This window comes from Dipteris shenzhenensis, chromosome 5, assembly GCF_047967505.1.
Source record: "Dipteris shenzhenensis isolate YYH24624 ecotype China chromosome 5, Dip_SZ_1.0, whole genome shotgun sequence".
In the NCBI taxonomy this organism is placed as follows: Eukaryota; Viridiplantae; Streptophyta; class Polypodiopsida; order Gleicheniales; family Dipteridaceae; genus Dipteris; species Dipteris shenzhenensis.
The window spans coordinates 46,755,994-46,783,911 of NC_141600.1; the positions used below are offsets into that span (position 1 = coordinate 46,755,994).

At 41.8% G+C, this 27,918-nt stretch overlaps 2 protein-coding genes across 2 annotated transcripts in view; both read left to right on the forward strand.

Moving 5' to 3' along the window:
- The window catches only part of LOC147902098 (Nucleic acid-binding proteins superfamily), a 51,952-nt gene extending 38,528 nt beyond the window's left edge, over nucleotides 1-13,424 (forward strand). Inside the window, exon 10 of the mRNA XM_087375273.1 lies at nucleotides 13,068-13,424. Within this exon, the coding sequence (XP_087231399.1) occupies nucleotides 13,068-13,151 (84 nt within the window). The 3' untranslated portion in view covers nucleotides 13,152-13,424. The remainder of the gene's footprint in view (nucleotides 1-13,067) is intronic.
- Nucleotides 13,425-24,968: 11,544 nt separating this feature from the next.
- LOC147902099 (uncharacterized) lies at nucleotides 24,969-26,263 on the forward strand. Its single transcript, XM_087375075.1, has one exon. The coding sequence runs from the start codon at nucleotides 25,366-25,368 to the stop codon at nucleotides 26,071-26,073; it is 708 nt and encodes a 235-aa protein (XP_087231201.1). The 5' UTR covers nucleotides 24,969-25,365; the 3' UTR covers nucleotides 26,074-26,263.
- The last annotated feature ends 1,655 nt before the right edge of the window (nucleotides 26,264-27,918 follow it).

Below are 27,918 nucleotides of genomic sequence, written 5' to 3' on the forward strand. Positions count from 1 at the left end.
GTATGGATTGGACATGCTGTCCAAATATGGGATGACAGGTTGTGAGCCTATTTCAGTTCCTTTGGAGCAGAATGTGAAGTTGAGCGCAGATGCAGATGAGCTTCTGGAAGACCCTACTATGTACAGATGCATGGTAGAAAGTTTGATTTATATGACTATTACCAGGCCAGATTTGAGCTATGCTGTTGGATTGGTAAGTCAGTTTATGCACGCTCCAAGGAAACCACATTTGGATGCAGCTAGACGCATACTGAGGTACGTGAAGTCCACATTGCAGTATGGACTATTTTATGAGAGTGGGGTTCAGATACAGTTGCATGGATACACTGATGCTGATTAGACTAGTAGTATTTCTGATAGACGATCTACTAGTGGATATGTGTTCTCTTTTGGGAGTGTTCAGTCACTTGGAGCAACAAGAAACAGCCTACAGTTGCCTTGTCAAGCACAGAGGCTGAGTACAGGGGTGCAGCAATGGCTGCATGTGAGGTAGCTTGGTTGGATAAGCTACTTTATGATATGCATCAGTCTACAGATGGGTCAATTATCATTTATTGTGACAACATGAGCAGTATACACTTGGCAAATAACCTACTCTATCATGCTAGAACAAAGCACATTGAGGTGCATTATCACTATGTGTAGGAGACGGTTCTACTGGATTTTATTGATCTAGTTTATGTCAGCACAGAGCATCAGGTAGCTAATATATACACGAAGGCATTGGACGCAGAGCAGCTGCACAAGCTCAGAGATCTGCTTGGTGTGCAGGAATTGGGATTGAGCTCGAGGGGGAGTGTTGAGATTGTTGGGGTAAAGGCACATTGCCAACCCTTCATTAAAGATAGGACACCTATGACTGTCTTAAGACAGTCATAGGGTAAACCTAATCCTAATAAAAACAAATGAGTTTGTGGTGTGGCTCATCACTTCACACCCACACACCTTGAGTCTTCTCTCTCTCTCACTCTCTCCCTCTTGCTCTTCTTCCCCCTTCAGTCCCTTTCAACTGGTATCAGAGCAAGGTTTCCCTTCTACCCTTGACCTCTCCCCTTCGACCTCTACATAGCCAGCGCCGTACGGACGTACGGCGTCCGTACAACCGTACGGACGGACGGACTTCGAGCGGCTGATCAGGGCGCAAACGCGGGCATCGAGCGTGGGCACGGGAGCAGCGCGGGCGCGGGCGCGGGCTGTGGCGTGGGCACGGGAGCAGCTCGAGAGCGAGCACGGGCTGTGGCGCGGGTCGCGGGCTGTACAGCAGCTGCTGACAGCAGCAGGGCGGCGCTGCATCAAGCCAGCAGCCAGCAGCTGCATAGCAGCTGCTACTAGCTGCTAAGCCCTTCGGGCGTCGCGCAGTCCACACAAGGGAGACCGTACGCAGTCGTACGGACGACGCCGCCGTACCTGCAGGGAACTTCAACAGGGCAAAATTTTTGAAATTTTTTTTTTCTTTCCCTTTTCTGGGATTCCGTACACTGCGCAGGTACAGGAAGTAGAGCAGGCGCAGATTTTTTTGCTTGGGGAAGAAAGAGAGGTGAAAGCGCATTCTGCTCTTCATTCCTCTTGATTCAGGGTCTTTTTTCAGTTCACAAAACTGTGTTATCTTGACAGTACAGCAAGTACTTTCATTCATCTCGTGCTTGAGGTGAAGAGAACCACAGTGTGTGGTTGATTGCACAGCTATTTTGTTCTGGGAAGGTAATGCCTTGATTTTGCAAGAGGACATATGCTTTTATTGGGTTTGAATCTCAGTTTACAGGTGAGCAGATCATAGGGCTTTTGCCCGGAAGGTGATGCATTGTATGCCTTGAGGCAGTGTGGTGCCAGAGTGCACACATTTGTCTTGATTTCCGCAGTGTCGAGGTGACATTTTCTTGCAGGTCACATTTCTTGTGCAACACTCAGAGAACCTCAGTTGAGCCACGCTTGGCCAGGGCGCATCGAGTTTACTCGGTCCCTAACTGTCCATCGTTGACAGTGCTCAAAAGGTTCCTCATTGAGTGTTTGTACGTTGGGATCTGTGTATGTCATTTCTACACAGGGCAGTATATGCATTACATTGGTGGATGATTTTGTCAGAGAGATTTTCATATTGCATGCTACCTCAGTGTTGAGGTGTTCTCCACTTGATTCAGGTGTCAGATCAAGGGGCTTTTGCCCAGACTTTGTTTGATAGCACTTGGGTTACCGACAGAGATCTTCAGATGCATTTTCTCCCCTTGGTATAAGGGTGATTGCTTGGGATTTATCCCATTTTCTGTTGCAGGCTGTGTGACAGGCTGTAGTGTCATTTTTTTTTGGGGGGGAGTTTACCAAGTGGTTTATGCATATTAACTCAGTGCAATACCTCATCTGAGGTGGGAGAAGTGATCAGTACAGTCAGTACATCAGGGTTTACAGCAGTGTTTGTGCTTTGTCAGATGATTATGCACTGTTAAGCACTTGTTGAGCAACTGCAGCAGTCTGAAATTACTGTTTTTATGCCTCTTTGAGCACGGTACAGTGTGTCAGAAGGTACAGTATTTGCAGGGTCATTTACTGTTTTGCTGCAGATTTTCCTGACAGTAAAAACAGCACCATTGAGAGTGCTTCTGGCTCTTGAATAGAGCAGGTTTTTTCTGAGAAATCAGAATTTTTATTCAGTCCTTTTTACTTCCAGGGAGTCAGGTACTTTCCTTATTTGATATGGCATCAGGGGGAAGTGATTCTTCAATTCTGAACATAAAGAAACTGGAAGGAGCACACAACTATGCATTATGGGCAGAACAGTGCTTGAATGTACTTCTGTTAAAGAAGATTGCTAAGCCCATAAGGGTGAAGGGTGTCAAGCCATCTGACATGGCAGCTGATGACTGGGAAGAGCTTGATTTGTCTGCAAGGGCAGCTATCATGCTCACTATTTCAGACACTCTTGTGTTCAATGTTCAGGCTGAAAAGACCTCCTATGGTCTATGGCAAAGACTAGAAGAATTGTATGCCCAAAAGAGCTCAGCCAGTAAGGTTTATTGGCTGAAGAAGCTGGTTGATCTTCGCATGAAGGAAGGTACAGCTATGACCTCACACTTGAGTGAGTTCAATGCCATCTTTACACAGCTGATTGCACAGGGGTTGAATCTTGATGAGGAGTTCAAGGCTACTTTCTTGTTATGTACCCTCCCTGAGAGTTGGGACACTTTCAAGACCACCCTGTCTAATTCAAATGTCACTCTTATATATGCTGATGTAGAGAGCTCTCTCCTTATGGAGGAGATGAGCAGGAAGAATAATGCGGGCAGCAAATCTTCAAATGCTTTGCAGGTACAGGATAGAAGCAGAACTCAGCAGAAGGGGAGATCTGCTAGTAAGTCCAAATCCCGAAGTCAGTCCCGTGGTAAAAAGGATATTGAATGCTTTTATTGTGGCAAGAAGGGACATGTGAAGTCTAAGTGCTTCAAGTTCATACGGGATCAGAAAGCCAAGAAGGCTGAAACAAAGGATGCAGGAAATGCAAGCAAAGGCAAAGGCAAGGCCAAGGCAGATGACTTGGATGCAGTGAATGTTGCAGCAGAGGACAGTGACAGTGACATACATGATGTTTTATGCTCTTCTGCTGTAATAGCACATGCCTTGGTTATTGATGGTCACGACATGCACACCTGGCTCTTGGATTCAGGTGCCTCTTTTCATGTTACTCCTCATAGGGAGTGGTTTACTTCCTACACAGGTACTCATGGAGTTGTTCATCTTGGAAACAACTATGCATGTCAGATTGCAGGGATTGGCAGTATACAGATAGTATTTCCTGATGGACGCATATTCATGCTTGATGGTGTCCGCCATGTGCCGCAAATCAAGAAAAATCTGATTAGCACTGGCTTATTGGATGACAGTGGTTACCACACCACATTTGGGGATTCCAAATGGGTGATTACTGATGGCCAGACTGTAGTGGCTGAGGGTTTTAAGAGTGATGCCTTGTACCCTCTTTATGTTTCCAGTGTGGGTAATCATGTTGTTGCCATAACCGAGCTGCCAAAGGTTTCATTGTGGCATAGCCGGTTGGGACACATGTCTGTTAAAGGAATGCAAGAACTGTCACGTTTGGGTTATCTGCTGCCTCTTTCTTTTTCAGATTTGCCTACTTGTGATCATTGTATATTTGGCAAGCATTCTGTGACTCCTCATAAGAGGAGAACTCCCCAGAATAGAGCACCACTTGATCTAGTGCACACTGATTTGTGTGAGATGCCACAGTTATCACTAGGGGGTGCAAAATATTTTATTACTTTCATTGATGATGCCACACGCAAAGTGTGGGTTTATTTCTTGAAGCATAAGGGAGATGCCTTAGATGCTTTCAAGAAGTTTGTTGCTCACGTTGAGAATCGGACAGGTCGCAGGCTGAAATGCCTCAGGTCCGATAATGGGGGTGAGTATGTGTCACATGCTTTTGTGCAGTTTTGCGAAGCTAAGGGCATCAAACAGGAACTCACAGCCCCTCATAATGCATCTCAAAATGGTGCAAGTGAGCGGATGAATCGAACTATTCAGGAGAAGGTTCGATGTATGTTGTCTTATGCTGCATTACCCCATGGCTTTTGGGCAGAAGCCGTGCAAACAGTAGTTCACATTATTAACAGGTCGCCAAACAAGGCTTTGGAGTTGAAAGTGCCAGAAGAGGTGTGGTCTGGCAAGCCACCTTCATATAAGCACTTACGTGTATTTGGCTGCGAGTGCTTTGCTCATGTACGCAAAGAACTACGCACCAAACTGGATCCAAAGTCTATCAGATGCATCTTTATGGGTTATGGTGACGAAGGTGAAACGGGGTACAGGTTATGGGATCCCGTTAAACGGAAGATTATACGCAGCAATGATGTCATCTTTAAAGAGGATAGTGTACACAAGGAACTCGTGCAACCTGTGGAATACAGGAGGGTTATTTATGATGATGTTGGACAGCAAAGAATGCCCATTTATATGCAGCAGCAGGCTGCTGCAGATCACCCTGTTCAAGAGGGTATACAGGCTGAAAATCAGCCAGATAATTTTGCCAATGATGCACCACTGGATGTGCCAGCAGATGGGGCTGTAGAACAGCCAGATATGGTGGTACAGCCACCCGTCATGCATGAAGAACAGGCTGGACAGCAGCCTAATCCGGAACATTTTGTTAGAAGGAGCACCCGTGTACAACGGCCTCCTGCCAGGTTTGTTCCAGGAGCCAATAATGTGGCTGATTTTATCATGCTGACAGATTGTGGTGAGCCTTCCAGCTTCAAGGAAGCTATGGGAAGAACGGAGAAAAAGAAGTGGGAGAAAGCCATGCAGTCAGAAATGGACTCCCTACTTCAGAATGATACATGGGACTTGGTGCAGTTACCTGCAGGCAGAAAGGTTTTGCCATGCAAGTGGGTTTACAAAGTCAAAGTGGATTCAAATGCTTTACCTAGGTATAAGGCCAAATTGGTTGCCAAGGGATTTAAGCAGGAGAAGGGCATTGACTTTGATGAGATCTTTTCCCCTATAGTCAAGATGACTACTTTGAGAGCAGTGTTAGCTCTTGTTGCTCATGACGACATGGATTTATGTCAGATGGATGTGAAGACAGCCTTTCTTCACGGAGATCTCCATGATGAGATCTATATGAGTTAGCCAGAGGGATATGCTGTTAAAGGGAAAGAGCAGCTTGTGTGTAAGCTCAAGAGGAGCTTGTATGGACTCAAGCAGGCGCCAAGAGAATGGTACAAGAAGTTTGATGCCTTCATGCAGTCCCAAGGGTATCATAGGTGTGAGACCGATCATTGCTTGTACACCAAACAGGCAAAGGATGGCAGTTTGATGCTACTCATTCTATATGTGGATGACATGCTTATTGCCAGTAAATCTCAGCATGAGATTAGTGCTTTGAAGAAACAACTGCATAAGTCTTTTGACATGAAAGACTTGGGTGATGCAAATCATATTCTTGGCATGCGGATTACTCGTGACAGGTCCAAGGGACTTTTGTTTCTGTCACAGAAAGAGTACATTGACAAAGTACTGCAGCGCTTTAAAATGGAGGGGGGGAAGTCTATTAGTACCCCGTTGCCTCCACATTTAAAACTCAGCAGTAAGGACAGCCCCAGATCAGATGATGATAAGGCTGAAATGGCCAAGGTTCCGTATGCATCTGCAGTTGGTTCTTTGATGTATGCCATGGTTGCCACTCGTCCGGATATTGCTTTTGCGGTGGGAGTCATCAGCAGGTATATGGCAAATCTAGGCAAGCGGCACTGGGAAGCAGTGAAAGGTGTCTTGAGGTATCTCAAGGGTACCAAAGACTTGTGCATATGCTATGGTAGGCAGGATGCATTGGTGCATGGTTTTACAGATTCAGACTATGCAGGGAATGCAGATAACCGGAAGTCTACTACCGGTTATATTTTCACATTTGCAGGAGGTGCTATATCATGGGTGTCTCGGTTGCAGAAATGTGTTGCACTGTCAACCACTGAAGCTGAATATGTTGCAGCCACTGAGGCCTGCAAGGAAGCAATATGGCTTACTCGGCTGGTGGGAGATTTGGGCATTACAGGAGATATGCCAGTTTTGCATTGTGATAGTCAGAGTGCTATCATGTTGGCAAAGAATCCGGTCTTTCATCAGAAGACCAAGCACATAGAAGTGAAATATCATTTCATCAGGGAGGTACTGGAAGACAAGCGACTTGAGCTTGTAAAAGTGCATACAGATGATAATCCTGCAGATTTGCTCACTAAGAGCTTGCCTACAGAGCGGTTTGCACATTGCCGCCACATCATGGGATTAGGATGAGACCATTCTTATTTTATGGTCTTGTATACAGTAACTGTATATTGCTGTAATTTTTTATTCTTTTCTCCCCTTTAGGCACATTGGCCTTTAGGTGGGAGGTTGTTGGGGTAAAGGCACATTGCCAACCCTTCATTAAAGATAGGACACCTATGACTGTCTTAAGACAGTCATAGGGGTAAACCTAATCCTAATAAAAACAAATGAGTTTGTGGTGTGGCTCATCACTTCACACCCACACACCTTGAGTCTTCTCTCTCTCTCACTCTCTCCCTCTTGCTCTTCTTCCCCCTTCAGTCCCTTTCAGAGATATCGAGCTCTATTCGTGATATGCCAGGGTGACCGTTGTGCATTTATGTCACCGACTTGTTAGCTACAAATGCGGTTGGTATACCGCCTATGAATAATAGCTGGATGACAGCTATCTTTATGTACTCTAGTTTGTGGCTCAGTTAGTATGCCACCGTAGTTAGCTGAGTTTGGTTTGGACCCACATATAGGGTTCATCTATTCCTTTGTACTTATAGTTCTTTTGGCTTTCATAACTAAGAGGAGAAAAACTGTTCAGCCTCCACCTTTGTGTGTATTTCCCCATTGTGTATGTGAGAAAGCTGCAAGTGAGACTCCTTCCTTCTCTCCCACTCTCTTCACACAGGCCCCAACCCCCCTTCTACCATTCATGTCCAAATATACTTTGATCATGCCCTCAATGTGGTCTATGAGAGCCACTTGTCTCTTGAGCTATCGACCTTATTTGGAGATGATACAGACCTTTTCCATGCCTCAACGGCCATGTATGCAACACCTTTTTGGGAGAGTGATCTCTTGATGATTGAGTGGAGGAGATTTGAGAGGCTACAAGAAATTTTAGAGTCCGAGATGATTTGGAGCAAGCCCTCAGTCCCTCATCAGATAGTATTGGTAGAGTTTGCCAAGATGCCACTTGAGATCGATCCCATTTTTTAGACAATGACATATCACGGAGTTGGGGCTTTGCCATGTTGGAGATTACCCATGTTGGCTCTAATGTCATCTAGACACCTGGTGGAGGTTAGCAAGGCTTGGCATTCACGTATATCCAAATGTTTTGCCAGTTTCGGTACTCAAATGGATTGATTCCCGCCCTTTCAGTATAGTTAAGATAACCCGTCTTCTCGGATTCTAAGTGATGAGATCAACCGCATCATATGGTTGGATCTACTCCATCTCTATACATCATAGACTTGGGACGAAAGTTGGAACATGAGTTTCCCACAAAGCTCTAGTTTTGACACGATCACTTCGTGAGAATATCCAAATTTGATAGTAAGAGGAGACAGTGACACGGGAGACAGAGATAGACCAAACACACCAGCTTGTCAGACACTTCTACACGTCTAAGTTGGCTCCCGCTCATTATGGAGAGGAGTTGCAAGAGCTAGCCGAGAAGAGGAGACGAGGAACAATGAAGCAAGAGCCACAAGACCACACACAGTGCAAAGAGTCGAGACACACCAAAGCACACACGATGGAGGTCGAGTCTATTCTGTCCTTACTTAGAGGGGATCGTCAGAGGTGAGTATCACTCTTGATATGGTCCACTGCATATAGAGATCATGGAGGCCATGCCCTCCACCACATCGCGAGACGACCTGACAAAGGCATATACGAGATATCCTTATATCTTACCAGAGGACCCCCCATGATAGGCACTCTTGCATTGTTGAGGCCCTAGGATCCTAGTTGATACTTCTAGATTGTAGATCTTTTGGTTCTCTTAGGATTTTGGGTTTTGGGTTTTTGGTTTTAGTGCAGTACTCAGCAAGGCCCTAGTGAGCGCTTGCATCAGCCCGATAGGCACTCTTGGACTATTGAGGCGCTAGGATCCTAGTTGATACTTCTAGATTCTAGATCTTTTGGTTTCTCAAGATTTTGGATTTTAGTACAGCACTCAGCAAGGGCCCTAATGAGCCCTTGCATGTGTATGAGGAACTATTTCTTGGTTGTACTTTGTCTCATAGGGCCTTGAGGCCTCCAGAAGTCGTTAATATATCTTCCTTTCTTTCATCTTCCTCGATCTTGTTGCACAACTCCTTGTTGAGGGAGCCTCTTTACGAGGACTTTTGGAGAGTTGGGCCTTGGAACTACATGGATGTTCCGCCGAGCTGTCCCCATAGGCTAGAGATTACAATGATCTGCTTTAGCCCTGGGAAGGGTGGCTTGCTGGGTGTCTAGGCAGGAAGTCCAACCTGGCCTAGGGCATCCTTTTCGCAACAGCTGGGGATGAGGTGTGTTCCTTGCAATTTTTGGATTGGATCTTCACGGAGAAAATGTTGTCTTTCATGGAATGCTGGATGGGACCCACGGAGCATTGGATGATGTATGGAAGTCAGGTGAAGTATGAACTGACCTTCTCCCCTGACATGCCTGGCATTGGCAGATTGCTGATGGCCTTGGAGGGTGAGTTATCCCAATCATCTAGCACCTCGAGAGTGACATCACAGATGCTACTCCCAATCTGTGAGCTTAAGTTAACGTATGAGACACCCAGTCAGGTAGCCACAGCCAGTAGGGGCTAATAGCTACACAAGGCCTATTGAAGAAAACCGTTTATTTCCACCTCAGGAAGGGGTTGTTCTTCACCTCTACATGACCCCATGACGGTAGTAACTTGGAACGTGCATAGCTTCCACAATTGTGCGAATCAGCAACTGTAGAGATTGGTCCTGAGGATCCTCTCCCTCTCTTGAAAGGCCTGTCTGTGCCTCAGGGCCATGGATGCAATCCTGCATTGCTGAGTTTCTACAGCCATGAGCTATGAATTCTTGAGATGTGTTTTGCCTTAGAGCCACCCTTTTGAATGTTTGGCCCATTTAATCATCCTCTTAAATAGATTTTTGCTTGCTCCTTTGCCAGGGATTGTAAGCTTACTGAAGCAGACACTCTGTTTGCCACATTTGCTCTTATAAATGATCCAACCATGTTTATCAAACACAGTCCCCCAAGATCTTACCAACTAGGATGCTCCGAATGCTGCTCAGATACAGGTGACCTTCCGGCAGTAAAATCTGCAAAACCTGCAGCAATTCACAGGATCTTCCTGTTTCAACGTATGTGCATGCTCTCAATTAGTAGTTATGACTCTATGAAACTGTTATACAGTCTATACTGCTGTTCGAATCAGCATCACCTGTGGCACCTGTAATAATTGGACTGTTCAAGTGTACAGTAAAAAGGTGGCTGCTCCAGTACTTGTATCCTCCTTTCTTAACATATTTGTCATTGTAATTCTTCCTCCACAAACTGAAATTGGGTTTGCACATATTTGAAGAAGGGAGTGACATGTTTAGATACAAGGTGAGACGAGGCTCAAATATCAGCTGCGTGTATGGATACTTTATCACCTAGCCCTTATTTGGAATTGGCATAATAGACATAACGTTGAAGTTTATATCATTTCTGTGATTGGCTTGCCTGCATCGTGTGCTCTAGTCATATCCCTTGCCGATGATCTCTCTCTCTCTCTCTCTCTCTCTCTCTCTCGTCCAATGGAGTTATGTCTAGAACTCCCTCGACCTTGTATTTTGTACTTTTCTTTTTGTCCCATAGATCCTTGCGAAATGCAAGCATTTCATTTCATTGCATCCTCTCTCTCTCTCTCTCTCACACACACACACACACACACACACACACACACACACACACACACCCTTTTTTTTGGGGGGGGAGGGTGGAAACTTTGAATACTTTATATTACAATATAGCTATCCCAAAACTGGGAAGCCGAAAAAGTATCCCAAAAAGCTAGAAAAGCTGGTCAGATGGAAATACCCCCAACAGAACATACCATAAAAAGACCTATTGTCGAAGAGGGATCTTGGAGTGCCAAACCTTTATGTGTGTGTGTGTGTGTGTGTGAATCTGATTGAAACAGACACACACACACACACACACACACACACATGAATAAAGAATGTTGATGAGCAAAGTCCTTGCGCAGTCCCCACTGCTTCCCGTATTGAAAATTAGAGAGAACCTTTTTTGCCATGGAGTCCAATCTTGTTTGGGTAATGCTGCATTGGAAGCCCTCATTGGGCTTTGGGCTGGACAAATGCTATGGGCACCTACATGGGGAGAGAGAAGTGGTGAGCAAGGGTAAACAAATGAGAGTGCAAAGAGAAAAAGTAAGGGATTTTGTATTTTTCGATCCATTTCTCCATTTCCTCATAATTATAGGGACAAATGCGTTTACTTATAACTTCAATGCAACACGCATCACTTATGCCACATTCCCTCATCCATATCATACATTCCAAAGTCGAGGGACGGCTGGATGCAATCGCATGAGAATCTCCATGAGACAAACGTTCATTTTACTACCAACCAACTTTCTGCCATTCTACATTCTAGGTGTGCCTTTTTTTCATGAACTTTAACGCTTTCATGAAATGCCCCAAGGTTAAAAAATGCAAAATGAGAAGAATTGTTGCAAGAGGAGATGTTTTGGATCTCGTTTATGATCCAAGGACCGAGTCTCTCCTCTTTGACTCTCTTGTTTGTCCGATTGGGATATATGGCCGGCCCTTTTGGGGCCCAGCTCTATCAGAGGCAGATTGGTCCCGAGTGGAGAGACTATAGGTTTTACTTCTTTGTCTTCAATTCCACACCATATTCTGCTAGCAGAGTTTGGAGCTACGTGCTTACATCTTGATGCAACCTTTTAGATGGTCACGTATCTCCATAGAGTCAACGACTTTGGCACCACAACATTAGGATTGAGTAGGACATAGTAGGCTCATCTATGGCACTAGCGGTGGAGGGAGACAGGATAAGTTGGTATGCTCTGACATGTAGATGGTTTGCAACTTGTCTATGGCACTAGCATTGGAGGGAGATAGGAGGAGCGGGTACGCTTGGACATGTAGATGGTTTGCAGGCCTAGGACTCCAAATGGATAGATTTCCACAATTTCAGTTTAGCCTGGGGGTCCTGTCCATCCCGCTGACCTATCATGAGGTGAACTAGGTCACTAGAGAGGATCTCTTACAACTCCACATGTACAAAGACCTAGCTAGAGCCTAGCATCCCACGAGCTTCCGGAAAAACTTAGCTTCTATGGAGATCATTACCTCTAGATCTTGGAGGAGGGTTTTCTCAATTCCCTCGACTATATTTACATCTATCTCTCACATGCCTTCAGGATCTTAATTGGGTGGTTCCGAATTTCCTCTCATCAACTACGTAATGAGATAGGACGACCGGAGGGAATCCCGCATGAGGGAGGGATGTGCGTCTATGTGACATGTAGAAGGTTGAATTAGAGAAGCAATTTGCATTCAGATCCCCCGTGCACTATGAGACACGAGAACACCACATTTACCTCTTCACGAGTAGATTTAGACCATTCAGTCTTGTTGGCCCATCTCGATCAGCAACGTATGACAACGTGCCTAGTGACATAGATGCTGAGTACAGAGGCAAGACCAAAGGGGCCCACTGGAGTCCAATCTGATGAAGATCACATATTTCTTCCATTGAGGAGACCCTGACCAGAGGCTAGAGGGGATGTGATGCACTCAAAATCTGGAGAGCAAGACACGATAGGCTCCTCGTGGTGTTGATCCACATATGGGGACTGTAGATATCTCCTTACTTGTTGATTGGGATGGACAAATGATGGGAGTGATGGTGGCACTCACCAGATAGCAAGTGAACTCTCAGAGACCACAAGGGAGGAGAGGGGTCCAAGCAGGCTGCCGAGCTTGAGCAATCAACAACGTCCTATCCAAAGTCCTCTCTTGACGATGCCAGCCTTCACCGGAGCTACTGTTGGCTGAGAGGTCACCTAGACAGCCTACAGATGCTCTTCTCTTCTTAGACATCAGCCTCGGGAGTGGATGCCCACTTTATTGGCTCCACCTATTAACTTTTATTGTATTTGGTTTTCTTCAGTCTCATAGACCCTTTGGTCTTTGGAAGACTTTGATAAACTCTCTCTCTCTCTCTTTCCCCAGTGGAGCAAAGTTTAATGAAAATGACTTTTACTCACACAAAATCTTATGCAAAAATGGTAATCTCTCTATGATAAGTAACCCTTTGCGGTGTCAAACATATATAGGAAAAGAAAAAGTGTGCAAAGAATAAGATGGACCAAACAAATAACCTAGCAGGGACAGGAAAGTGTCTTTGGCCATCTTTTGTTACTGTTGTACATAGTGGTATGGTTGCATGTGTAGATTAGGATACAGCTTTTGATTATTTTTGTATTAAGGGCATGCTCATTTTCTCTGCAGGTTCAAGAGGTGCATTTGAAGACATCTCTTGACAGGGAAGGTATCAAAGCTGCTGTGCAGAGAGTAACTGGAAGGGTGCCATAAGATATGTAGCTGAAGTCTCTGTAAGGGTGATTCATAGTCATATGTAGGGTCCCAACTTCGAAGGTGTCCTCACATCTACATTGTTTGAGAAGGGAAACGTGTGGATTAAATTGCATAGGAACCTTAATACTGTGGATCCATAAGTTTCAAATTTGCTAATTTAGTTAATATTGCTAGAGGCCATCTGTAGAGCATATCAATGTTGGATGAGGTTTCTGAAGATGTGCAAAAATTTGGAAAGCATCAGCAAGAGCTGTGGTTGCAATCCCTGTTTCCAGTTATGTTGCAGATGAAAACTCATGTTTTTAACTGTTGGTTACACTGCTGTGTCTAGTATAACCTTGTCCATGGGATTAAATTATTTTCCACTTGTTTTCTGCTAACAACAGTCAATGTGAGTGATTCAGCTATCTATACATGCTGAAGTATTCTGACTAAGCAGCACAGACACAACGCTTTTGCAGTGTAGTTTACAGAATGTTAGTCGTGTTCATTCATGCTATGAGATTGTTGAAAACAGCTGCTCCAGTTTCAAGTGTGTGCATAACCATAAATTATGTGTTATGCCAAACATAATCTAGAATTCAAAATCATAACATTGAATTTTGCATGAACATGGAGGATTGGATTTTGCATGAACATTGAGGAATCATGGCCCTACCCAATGGCATGTACCTGTGCCATGTACCTGCTCACATGTTTCGATGAATGATTAGAAGTGGCATAACCAGTTTTTGTGCTAAGCACTATCACGTGCCTGTGTGTGCATGTGCACATGGATGCAGGTATGTATGTATGTACATACTTCTTTTTTTGTAAAAGAGCATGTGCACACTGACACACTAATGTGTGTCTGCACGTGCGCAAGTACACACACACGCACGCACGCGTGCGGGGAGAGAGAGAGAGAGAGAGAGAGAGAGAGAGAGAGAGAGAGAGCTGCGCACAGATAGATAATAGATGGATGGATGGATAAATAGGTATAGATTGATCAATAGATACTTGATCGATAGATAGATGGATAGATAGATAGATAGACAGACAGACATATAGATTTGTTGATCAATTGATAGATAAACAAATAGATATATGAATGTATGCAAGTAGATGTATGTGTGTAAGTTGGACCAAAAAACTATTACCATTCCATAGACCGTTACCACGGATGAAAATATCCAATGGAATCTCAAGATTCTTTTCTAGAAACAATATTGGACATTTGTTAAAATTCTCAACATCATTACTTGTGACAATCGATAGATTAAGCATTATAAACGAACTCTAGCAATTTGAAGACGTTACTTGCCCAAACACAATAGCTTTTGGAGCATGTTTTGAAGGAAATTTTATTTATGCTCTTTAGATGACAACATCTGAAGACATTGGTAATCAAGATTTAGAGGTATTGACTGAATAAATTTTTTATTGACATGAATCTATGGATGTTTGGCTTTAACACCATGCGACATGAAAATAAAAGAAAATAGATTAAGAAACAGAGAGAGGAAGAGAATCCCAAGGCACATCATTGTGTGTGCACATGCTATGAGCTTGTGACTTGTGATAGATATTTATGCAAATCTTGCTTCAATCTATGAAGGAAAGAGGTTGGTCACTAGACCCAACATAAAGAACAATTGTCATCTCTCTCTCTCTCTCTCTCTCTCTCTCTCATGATGTTAGCCCAAGATCCATTTGAGAACAAGCCACACGCTCACTTGTATTGTTCACCCCATTTAGTCCCTACCATCTATCCTTCTTTATGCGAAGCTATTGTTGTCATTTGCAAAAGATAGCTATGCAAAGCTTGCTTCAATTATGAAGGTAAGAAATCGGTCACAAGATACTACATAAAGAACAATTGCAATGTGTGTGTGTGTGTGTGTGTGTGTGAGAGAGAGAGAGAGACGTTAGCCCAAGATCAGCTAAAAAACAAGGCATGCTCTCACTTCTATTTCTCATCCAATACAATCCCTACCACAGTCTTTCTTTACTCATGATCCATGCATAACACGTTTGAATTCTCAAATTTTCTCCTCGTCACACTACCAGTTATTTGTTATATGTGTGGATAACATTAGCCCAGTATTGATTTGAAAACAAGGCATACCCTCATCACTTCTATTTCCCATCCCATTCAATCCTTACAAACCCTCTTTCATTACTTATGATTCATGGATGCCAATTTTAAATTCCCAACATTCCTCCCCTTCATAGACTTGTAGTGGTCGGATGAAATCGCTCCCATTTCAATTTGGGACCTTTAATGACCCCTCCCTCCAAGCTCCTTCCTCAAATCCTCAAATCCTATTCTCATAGCTTGAAAGTTTATAAGATTTCATTACTTCCAGGAAATAACTAATGACATAAAATTTTACTTTCATCCCTCAAAAAGGCATAAGATTGCATTACTTTCTAGGAAATAACTAATGATGTCACACTAGATTACAACATTTCTACTTTAGGATGATGGTTGAAGGGATGGAGAGGATGGATCTGATGTTAGTGAAGCATGGTTATCTAACATGAGGTCCAAGAACATATTCTAAAGCCATCATTTTGTAATATACAAGGGACAAGGTAGGGAAATAATAATCAATAGTGCAACAAGAATCATTTAGTGGATTTTTAGTCTTATTGGCTAGCAAAATGTATATCAAAGGCAATAGGCAAATGATATTAGTGGTATATTGGGTCACATCGCTGGTGAATGTAGAGTAGGAAAAAGAAACAACAAGCAGGAACACCAAGCAAAAGAGAAATATGGAAATGTAAAAGAAATAGGGGCAATAATCAATCTCAAATCCATATGGTCAAAATCAATGCAACAATTAAGTTTGAGCAACCTAGAAAGACATTACCACATAAACTTGGCAACTATTCCTACTTACATAAATGTTATATTGAAAATGTAAGATGAGTTTTTGCAAAATTCTCACAAATTGATTGTAACTTTATTGTCATAGATGTCTAGATGCACATGCGTAACAAAATATTTTCAATGCAATTTTTTGAAAGGAAAATGGTCATAAAGCATTAAAGCACTAGACAATCCATCAGGGTGTTTCATAGAGAGAAAAATTTATGACAAGTTTGGCCCCCAACAAGGGTTGCCATACATCCCTGCTGGGCGGACCAAGGAGTCAAAAACCAGCCCCTTGGTCCGTGGATCTTCAAAGTGCGAGCGAAAGCACTGCCTCTCTAGTCTGGCCAATGAAGCGTATACCCTACCCAAGCGAGCCTGCATCGCGGGTCTCATAGTTATTTATGCCCAAGTAGTTGATGGAACTCAAAGAGACATCGTGACATGCTCTAGGTTCTAGGGCTCACAACGGAACTCGCTATCTATTACTAAAGTTTGTGATAAAATGATTAAAGTATTACTTGCAGATGGAGTTACATAGAATACCTTTTTAAAGATAGTTATCAAACCATTTGATAAATAAATATGCATTGTATCTCATAGTGAAGCTAACCTATGGCATTAATGGCTCAGTCACTTCAACATCCAATCCATGCACTTCATGGAAAGACTAAGCAGGCTCTTGGGATACCAAGTTCAATGATTGAGATTTGCAAAGCTTGTATTTCCAGTCTATTCAACTCATGGGAAGACATAGAAGCTCATAGTCAAGCTTAGTAATTTGTTGTTTTGAAGGTTATGTCATGAGTAATGTCAATGGAAAGCAACCATTGTGACTAGTTTCAACACATCATGGCACAATAGCATGTGGACCATTCTACAAGAATTTCAAGAAGATGAAGGGGATGCTCAAGCAATACACATAGTGATAATGATTAAATCTTGGATTTTTCATTATTGAGCATACTGATGAAATGAGAAATATTTTACTTCACAAATACTTTCCATCAACGAGATTTAGTGTAGTAACTCCATTGCATTTGATTGGTAACTCTTTGAAGCCATAAGATGAATGATTTGTGGTTTATCTATGGCTTCATTGAATTTTTACAATCTTCTTTTAAGGTCATATGAACACATGCTACATATCTATATACTGAATATCCACATTAGATTGTTTGATAGCTAATCATACTAGGTATAATGTTTCAAATTTGCATCACTTTCTCGTTCTAGGATGAGCATTTCATATGCAATAATTTCATATTATATTTATGGGAATAATCCTTGTGCTTAAGTTACCTTGTCCATCAACTTTAGTATGATGCATACACATGCAACACATTGCTTTTGTTAAACTTAGAACAATACCCTCTATACTCTATTGGCTTGATTTCATCATAATTACTCTTTATCTTTGAGAGTCTTTGACCTACTATCTCTTGTCATAAGCCCTTCGTTTCCACGATTGTTGCATATCACCATTGCCTTTAGTTAATTGTTCTATTAGGACCATTGATTGATGTAACTTTGTTGAATTGGTTTTCCTTACTCTAATTACAATAACATGAGGATTTAACCCATGATTGTGTATACTATGGCATTTTTTTCCCTTTGGACTTGAAATTGATCTTTGATGTTACTTGTACATTTCTTTCATTAGATTCACTACTTGTAACTTGTTTTTGGACTAAAAGTGCCAAAGAGCTTCAAATTTGCTCTAATTGTCGGCATGACTATTTTCAACCTTTATATTTTCATATAGTCGGGATAATCTCCTCAAAATTTTTTCCACAAATTTGGGATCTTCAATGTTGAACCAATTTCAATGATGTTTTATTGAGAATACAAATCCTTGTGTTTCACCACCACTTGTGATCAAGATGTCAATCCTTAACATGAGGATATTGTAGCGTCTATTCAATTTTTCCACAAGGAAGATTATATTATCAGTTTCCACCATAGAGAAAATTGGGAATGACAGTGTTAGAACATCCATTGATGCTTATTTTGCATAGTCCTTACTTGATGCAATTTTGTGGTGCCATCCAATACTACTAGTTTGTCGAGATAGCATTTGTTTAAGTCATTTGTGCACTCTATAGCTCACATATTTATAGGACATGTGATACAAATCTCTTTTGCAACAATCAAGGCTATTGATCCTTTGTATAATCAGCTCCTTGATGAGTGCATGATAGAGTTAGTTGCATCTAACATTGATAGAGCACTCCCAATGCAAATTACCTATAGCTGAGGTTACTTGAGCATTCATGATGTTTTGGTCATTTAGTTTAGGCTATCAACCTATCCCCATCGAACATGCCATTCTACTATGACGCCTTATTAGGTTCACATAACAAGGTCGCTTAATTTCAAGTAGCATAGTTGCTCCTCTAGCCCTTGATATGACATACTCTTTTTGTGTGGAGCAATTTGATACTTTAGTAAGTTCTAGTACTCCCATCTTGTTCTTGGGGATTTCTTGATAATTCATCAGGATGGTTTGATGTTGCAACTCCTGAAGCATGCATACAAATGTGCTTTCTTATATAAGCCATGGCCATAGAGTTGGAATTAATTTTTTACCTGTCATTGCTCAAATAGCCCGAGTGAAATCTCACATCTTCAACTATAATTCCAATATCATTTTCACTTACTCTTCAAATATTGAAACCTCACAAGGTTGTACCCCCATTGTACCAAAAACCATTTCAAGAGTTTTGGGCTCAAAATGGGTCTCATAAGGGAAACCATTGAAGCGAATTATGTTTCTTAACTTTGAATTAGAAGTTCATGGCACTTTGATATTTTGGTAAATCATAAACAAGGGGCAGGGCGCATTAATCTTTTTTGGCCAAATGTTGTATTTTCTAAGCCATTTTATTTTACAATTCAATGGCTTATATGAAAGCTCAATTTATTTAATGATGAAATTCTAGACCATCCAATCTAGTTTCCCATCCTTAGACAATGCACAGCTCACACCCCTTTTTTAGTCAATCTAGACCATCCAATCTAGTTTCCTAAGATGGCATTCACCATTCAAGCATGTGTAAAGGCCTTTTATGAACCTTTAGATGAGACATTGATCCAATGGCTACCGCCAAGGCTTGGAGGTGCCTTTGTAGACACCCTGGGGATGGGTGTGTGCAGCTCAACATTCACATACCATGTGTTAATTTGCCCAATTGCAATGGATAAAGTCCATTAGAACTATACTACATCTAATTGCTCAACAAAAAGGAAATGCAAGTGGAGGCATCTGCCATCAACCATTGATCTAGGTAGTCTAGCATACACAAAAGCCTCATTCTATCTTTATAGAAGCCATTGCATCATGTGTAGATCCACGACCTCAATCACGACCTCTTCGTGATCAAGCTATAGAATGCCACATACAGCCCTATCAACGATTGTGGTGGTTCTTAATTCTTTAGGATCATCTAATGGTTGTGATTTTTTGGTGAGGGTTGTTTTCCCATTTACTTTGGTGAACTCATCAAAAGATGGAAAAAATGCAAAGGGGGACCTCTTTTCCACCAATGAGGAGAATGATGGATTCCTCAAGATTTTAAATGATTGAGCATCCTCATTGGTCTTGACCCTAAACAAAGGAATAGACGCATGCTTGCATTCCTAATACAAGAGGGCCCTTTGCATCCAAATCTCCCTAATGACTACCCCTATTTAGGTATTTGTGGTTTATCCTTGTCCCTAATGGAGTTGTGTGTGTGTGTGCACGTGTGCGCACAAGAAGACTCATTGGTTTGTGTTGTGATCTTTTATTGTGTGTGTGTGGTGTGTTTGATCCTCAAATCGACTTCGAATGAGTCATAATTGGATTCTTGGGATCATTTCCATGAAGTAAGAAACCCTCCTCTCCCACTGTGTATAATCACATGATGACCAACATTTCTACCGCTCATTGCGAGTAGACTTGTTGGTTTGAGTTGTGACCTTGTCGTCGTGTATTCGATCCTACGATCATGAGTCATTATTCAATCCTTTGAATTATTTCCATGAAGTAAGAAAACCCTCCTCTCTCTCTCTCTCTCTCTCTCTCTCTCTCTCAACATATGGACATTTGGAAAGTGTCCAAAGGATTGGTGTCAAGTTTGTACCTAGTGCTTTCCAAAAATACTTAAGATTGGTTCTAAAATAAATATTGAGAATCCTCCTAACTAAGAAGAATTGGTGGAGGTCTATCTTTGGGAAAAATTATTCTTGCATAAAATCACTTGAATAAATTAGGTTGTGGTAGGCAACCTTTCTATCATCATTGAATCCTAGCAATTTTATCAAAATTTTAAAGGAAAAAAGCAAAGGAGTAAAAATTTCGACATGAGACACGACACAGGGTCAGTTAGGGGTGGTGATATATTATTAACTTAGCCATATTGTTTGTGTGTGATGGGAGTTGAGGCCCAACAAATACATGAATAAGGTGATGCTCACAAGACATCATAACTGATCCTCATTGCAGTGTATAAAATTTTGTCACATGGACTACAATCATATGAATAAAGGTGTTGATATCTTTCGATCTTGCATTGAGCTTGGCTTTCATTGCTCCCTCGCATTAAGAACATGCATCAAAAGAGAGGAATGTTTTAAGAGCTTTGATTAAAAACAAGAAATTTTTAATTGACAAGCAATTGAAAATATTTGTATTATCAATTATTATAACCACACAGTGTGTGGGTGGGGAGGCGGCGCACTTCCTTCCCCAAAGAGTTATAATCCAGGGGAATGGGCCCTTCCCCATGCACTGAGAATATAAACGTCAAGAATATTACGAGGATGTGTCTCACAAATGGATAAGATATTGGCATATTACCTGAATGTCAAGTCGTAATTGTAGTCGAATGCTGGTAAAATCACCATGACTCTTTTGTTGATGACAGTAGATGGTGATTGCTAGCTGCATTTAGCTCGTTATCCAAGTATCGATTCTCGACTTCTCTATATTGGCTGTAAATCCCACATCTCCCTGATGAATCCGATCTTAACCTGCACTCACAAATAGTAGATTCTAAATGAACAAAGCACATGAGGGTCCTAAAATTCAAATTTGGCAGAGGGCTTGCAAAACCTAGCTTTTATTAATACTTTAGACATAAATTAGTAGGTAGATCATTTGATTTGAAACAAAAACTTGGAGGATACATTTGCCATGAAACACCTTGCTAGAAGGAACCCTTTTTGGGGCCACATATTTAGATGAATTCAATGACTAGTCATCCGTAAGAACAAAAACTAGTATCATGAAAAAGCTAACAAGACCTCATTATTGTCCTCTCCATCCATCTCCATGCTACCATCTCCGACCATCTCCATGCTGCCAGCTAGCCAACAAGTATATATATATCCTAGTTCAATGTAGCTCTACGAAGGTCTATACTCCATCACTTTAGATGGGATAGTACCCAATATAATTTTAAAACCAAACATGCTAGCCTTGATCATTCATGCATATGCTAAAAATAACAGGTTGCATGGATCCTATCCCTCTCTCTTCCTCTCCCTTTCTCTCTTCCTCCTTTCCTTCCCTTGTATCTTCCTCCTTGTGCTCCCCTATCTATACTTGCGCTCTCTCCTACTCTCCCTCCTTTTGCTCCCCCACCTTTAGTTGCTCTCTCTCTCTCTCTCTCTCTCTCTCTCTCTCTCTCTCTCTCTCTCTCTCTCTCTCTCTCCCTTGCTTCTTGTGTCTCCTTTCATCTCTCTTTCCTTTCCGTGCATGCTCCCCCCCCCCCTTGCTCCCTTCATCAACCTTCTAGGCTTGTGCAATTTCTCCATTCCTTCGCCTTGCTTTCCCTCTCCTCTCTTGTGCTATCCCTTTGATTCAATCATAGTACCTCTCCACTAATCGTGCACTATCTCCCTTTGCCCCCTTGAATGCACTTCTATGTCTTCCTCTCCCTTGCACGTCACTTGTCACCTTCACATGTGCTATTGCTTAATCCTCTTACACTTCTCTCCCTCCCCTTGACCTATGCCATTGACCCCCTCCTCTTATGCTATCTTCCCTTGTGCTTCCTTCCATTACCTTCTCCCTTATCTCCCTCCCCTTTCAAAATGGAAGAGCCATGAAGATCAATTTAAAACCAATATAAGGTAGATTAGTTTTTAAATTATCTTGGTTACTCTCCACCTTGCTTGAGGGCCTCACCTTTCAAAAAAGAAAGAATCCACCAAGGTTAATTTTAAAGTTGACCTTGTGACTTAAGTAACCTCCTCCATAATAGGAGAGGTGTTACAATATCAGTTTTAAAGATAATCTTTTGTATCCTCCACCTTGCATGAGGATATATGCACACTAGAGAGAGGAGGCAATAAGATCGATTTTAAAACCAATCTTAAGTATCCATGTCCATTATCACAGCTCTCCCTCACAAGGAGAGGTGATTCCAATAAGATATTTAAAACTAGTGGGAAAGCACCATTTTATGATTAAAAAAAGATGGACAAATTGGTTGAATAGTTTAATGGGGGATAAAAAATGGGTAAAAATAATTGCCATGTCACATTTTTTATATATTTTGCCACATCATTACTCAATGTCTGTCCAAATAGTCTTATCCATATGAATAATTCTTATTAGTACAACTAAGTTTTATTAATATGGACAGGTTTCATTTGTATGAATACATTCTATTACTACGAAAAGTTTTAATAGTAAGAATTACCTTTTCTATATACGCTCGTGCAGGCCACAATAGTTTGGTTGTCTCGTGCTTAGCTCTCTAAAAATGTCAAAGAAGGAAGACTTTTACATTGCTTGAGAAAACATACAAGTATAAAATAATATTGAATTTTGTGTGTTTGTTTGTTTGAGTTTTAAATCTAGGTGTATGTGTTCTATTCTTTTACAATTGAAAGAAACTTTATTTTGTTAATGAATTCTATGTGAAATAGTGTTTAATATTTTTTAAAAGAATTATTTATTCTTAAACTTGTACATGTGAATAGATGAAACTTATAATATTCACATGTGCATGAATTTTTTTAATAAAAAATTCTTAAACTTCTGCTTGTACATGTGAATAGATGGATAACTATAGAGATAATCATTCTTACACTAATGCTTAGACTGCGGCATGAATGTAAATTCGCTATCACTTTCTTTTATGATGATGCAAGGCATGAAAAAGAAAAAAATTACTCTATGGACAAGATGGGGTGGAACATCATGTTTAGTGGTGATAAGACCAACCCTGAGATGTTTGTCAAGGCATATAGAATACTAAAGAGGCCAAGGAAAATGGTAGCAAGTGATGATTCTATAGCAATTGCAGCAATACAAGTCTCTGGAGCCCTAGTGATAGTGAATGATCTTGTTGTACCATTGAGAGGAGTCCCATCAGAGGAAGATGTGCTTGTTTGGAACAATAAGCGGTGAGGGGGAGAAAGGCTCCATCACAATACTATTGTTTTGGGATGGAAGTTTTCTGAAAACCTGTCAATAGATGCTTCCAAGCGGTAAATGTTTGATATTTTGTTTTCCAGGCACTACAATGAATGGTTGAAAACATGTTTGAATCTTATCAAGTCAATCACACAGATGTTACCTCAAGCTACATTGGCCTCCATTAGTTGGATACATGACAAGATGATGGGCGCTTCTAGTCATGAGCGAAAAGAAATGACTTGGAAGACAATAAATGCTAGAGCCAACTTTGAGGGGTTTGGAATCTCGAATAGATATATGGAGCAATGAAGGATAGTATAACTATTCTTGAGATGAATTCATGTGAAAGATTCTTTTAAGTTGCTCAATGAAATAACCCTTGAAGTAGCAAGTTATGGTTGACTGCATGTCCATGGGAGATGAATTAATTTGAAAGATTCTTTAAGGTGTTCAATGAAATAATCCTTGCACTACCAAGTTGTGTATCATCAATAATGCTTTCTTAATTCAATGCAATCAAAGGGCTAGGATTTGAATTATGTATGATGTGGGTGCATATGGACAGAAGAATTCGAGAAGATGCTATGTTTGTGGATGTCCATGGTGATTTGGATAATGCTACTTTTGTTTACACTCATCAAGTATCATAGGCTCAAGATAACAATTTATGCACTCATTTATGTTGTACTTGTGTTTCTTAGACGTTGCTAGCATTTAGCATTTGGCATACATTTCCTCACAAGTTACATGAGTAAAGTGACAAGTCTTGGTGGACCTTGTGTCGTGCTTATAATGATGACTATAAGTCCTCGTTCTTGTTGTTTCTCACAAGAACCTTAAAGTTCCAAGTTTGAATTCCTTTACTCTTGTGGAAGTAATTTCTTTGTGGAACCAATTCATAAAGTTTCAAAAATTTTCTTAGGATGAAGAATCAATACGTATTTATTCTAAGTTTGAATTCTCTTGCTCTTCTAAAAGCCCATCTTCAGATATATTAAACTAACCATCCTAAGGAGTAGAGTGTGATGCAACTTGTATTGAGCTCGTATTGAGTAGGTGTGGGGGCCGTATGCGCATCCCTTTTTCAAAAGTATTAAAAGATTGAGGTGTGAGTTTTCAAACACATGACGCTTGGATTGAAAGGTAAGCCTACGGCTATTGGACAAAAATGCAATTATAAAATAGGCTATTGGACAAATGACTTAACAAAATGGGATGTGTGGAATGGGAAGCATGATCCTTTGAAATGGTCAAGGGGAGGGGTCAATGGCCTAGGGAGTGTCCCCAAGACCCAAAATGAACAACCTAGGACTCTCCCTTCGAACATTCAAAGAAGAAATTATCAAAGTTGAAATCATCCCACCAAGCAAAAATAGAAAGCCTTCCAAATCATTCCACCCTACATCTTGATTCTTTCAAAGCAAAAAATGATCAAAGTAAAATGTTGATTCTTCCAAAGCAAGAAGTGATCAAAGTTCAAAGCCTTTCAAAATATTCAACCGGGATGAGTTTTTCAACTCTGTTGGAAATCCAATCGAGCGCCGGATGATCATGTTGGTTTCGTTCGAAGCTATAAAATCTGTTGGAATCAAATAGTCCGATCAGTACGTTGGCTGTAAGTTGCATGGTGAAGTTGTTGGCTGGTTGCACTGTTTCACGACCGTCATCTTTGAAGAAATAGTGTATGATTTTGTTCCGTTGCACCTTATCGTCTTTCTGTTGAATGTATAGCCAACGTGCAACCTCGTATTCCTGCCGGCCCTCGTTCTGCTCTAAGCTCCTACACTCGATCCACCCTCCCATGAACGAAGCGCAAGCTCTAGTCTGCCTTCTCAGATCTACTTTGTGGTCATCATACGCTTTCATCAAGCTCTAGCTAGCTGCCTGCGGACTTCGATAGATCAATCTTTGCGTTGTTGACACGCCCACGCTTCGATTCTATGGCCGTTGCTTCCTCAACCCTCTCCCAGCCCCCCTCGCCCTCCGCCTCCCTTCCCGGCCCTTGCTCTCTCTCCCCTCGCTCATCTTCCTACCCCCTCTCCCGTAGCTTCAAAGCACTCGATGACCCTTTTCGTGGATCCTTGGAAATGGCCGCCTCACCTCGCCCATCTCTCCAACGCCGCTCCCCTAGCTTTAAAGGATTGGAAGACCCTTTTCTCGGGTCCTGTGACAGGTTTGACATGGCTGCCTTTCGAGCGTCTTTCAAGAACGTCAAGGCTAGGCAGGGTAACCCATCGGTAGCTGCGTATGCGAGCTGTGCCACCGAGCAGAAAGGATTCTTTGATGTTTCAACTGAAGCCGGTAAGGTTAGGAAGACATGCTACAGCATATTGAATGTTCCTCCCACGGCCTCTCCGAAGGAAATCCGTTTGGCGTACCGGAAATTGGCCCTCCAGTGTCACCCAGACGTGGCCCCGTTGCACCAGCTCGACTCGGCCACCAAATTGTTCTCCCAGATCAACGAGGCTTATTCTATCCTCTCTGATCCTCAGAAGAGGGACTGCTACGATCTCCAGCTTGCTATCAAGGTCCCAACCAGCGTACAGGCTGGATACGGCACAACCCGCAAGTTCACAAACATGGCTAATGGGCGTGTGTATCCATCTATGAATTCGTTCTATAGAGAGTGGAAGGGGGTTCGGTGCTGATGCTGAGATGCGAGGCCGCCTCATCAGCAGGCTCGATGGCGACACAGCAGAAGAGGAAACTTTGCAAATGCTGGGTTTTTACGATTTCAAAATGCTGTACTCAGATTGATTCTGATTTGTGTAGTACTTATGTTGAGCACCTGAATTTCCTAGGATTTGCATATGATATTGTATATGTAAAAAAGCAAGGTTAGCCAGATAGGTAGGAGCTTGAACTAGAGGTGTTTGCCTCTCTTTCTGAGGCTGCCTTCTCCTTTTTTTTGTACAGTTCACTTTACCTTTAATACAGACTTTCGTTACCGCAAAAAAACTCCCTTTCTTCTAGACTAGCTGTATTCACTCGAGAATTTTTTTGATTTCAATTTCGTAATTTTAGCATATAACTACACGTTTTGATTTTAGAATACTAAATTTTGTACATCTTATCTTACTATCATTTAAGGAGAGGGTCCATGTGGCATTAAAAGGTTGCACCACGTGGTGGGCAAGGTAAGCTTTGGAGGAGGGTTGGGTAGGAGAGCTCTGATATGATGCCACATGCAAGAGAGGCAGACTGACGAAGAGGTGGCAACTGTTGGAAGGGAGAAGAGACTATATGTCATCCCACAGTGTTGTCGCGTTCTTGCACCACGTGTCCCCGTCGCGTCGCCCAGCACCATCTTGCGCCACATGTCCACGTACCAACTGCACTGCCAGTCGTGCAGTCGCAGATGCCAGAGAGTAGAGAGTAGAGCAGTCATGCAGACTGCAAAGAGCAGAGCAGTCATGCAGAGGATCTAACGTAAATTCACTAATTCATTCCCATAAGAGAGCATAACTGTACTATGTAGACAACACATTATTGAATTCACGCAGTCACGGAGGTTGCGGAGTGGATAGCGAGGCTGTGGATTTCACAGAGCCAATGTTGAGCTGGTGGGTCGAATAGACTGCACACAGATTGTGCCAATGAGGTGACGTGGCGCACGTTACAAGGGAGATCACATGATCGATGATGTGGTAGGGAGGTAGACTCGCAATGGTGGCAGATTAACAAGAGAGAGAATATTATATATATATATATATTATAGATATAATATAGTATATAAATATCTCTAGATATAATATATAATTATATCTATTATAAATAATTATTTATATTTACATATGATTATATAAAAATATAAACAAATATATAAAATAAATAAAGCATTTACTTAGCTCTGTTGGCAGCTCCCTCTTTCACATCACCACGTGTCTTTTCTTCTCACCTAGTTCATTTAACTTGTCCTCTCCTTGCCAGTTTGCCCATAGTCCATGCCACGTGTGGACCTCTTATGTCGCATTTACTATGCCCTAGTCTGCACTTTTGGCCAGTGGCTGCCATCATCTCTACCCCCATGATCACAACATGTCTTCTGTGTCGACAATGGGTGCAAAAAGAACAAGCTCAATTTGAGATTGAGAAGCAAGCACAAGATCCAATCCTTGACTTTGCTCCACCAAGTATTGACACTGTACTTGAGCCTCTGTTCTAGCAGCAACAAGATCCACAACATAATGTACCACCATGCCAACTTGAAGGTGCTGCACTCTCTAGCATTCTAAGTTGCCCTGTGTCCATTCCCATTGGAATCCTCTTAAAAAATTGTCCCAATCTCTAAGATCATTTCAAAGGATGGATTGAATTAGCGAATCCCCCTCCACCTATGGAAGACATAGAAGATATCCTTGTGTAGATGGGTGAGAGAAATGACACATGCAACATCACTGTGCCTTTGATCCATAAAGCATATGATGAAGCCCAAGCCATTGTGGATGGTGGAGCAGGTGTGAATATACTATCCAAGGATCTCTATGATGAAT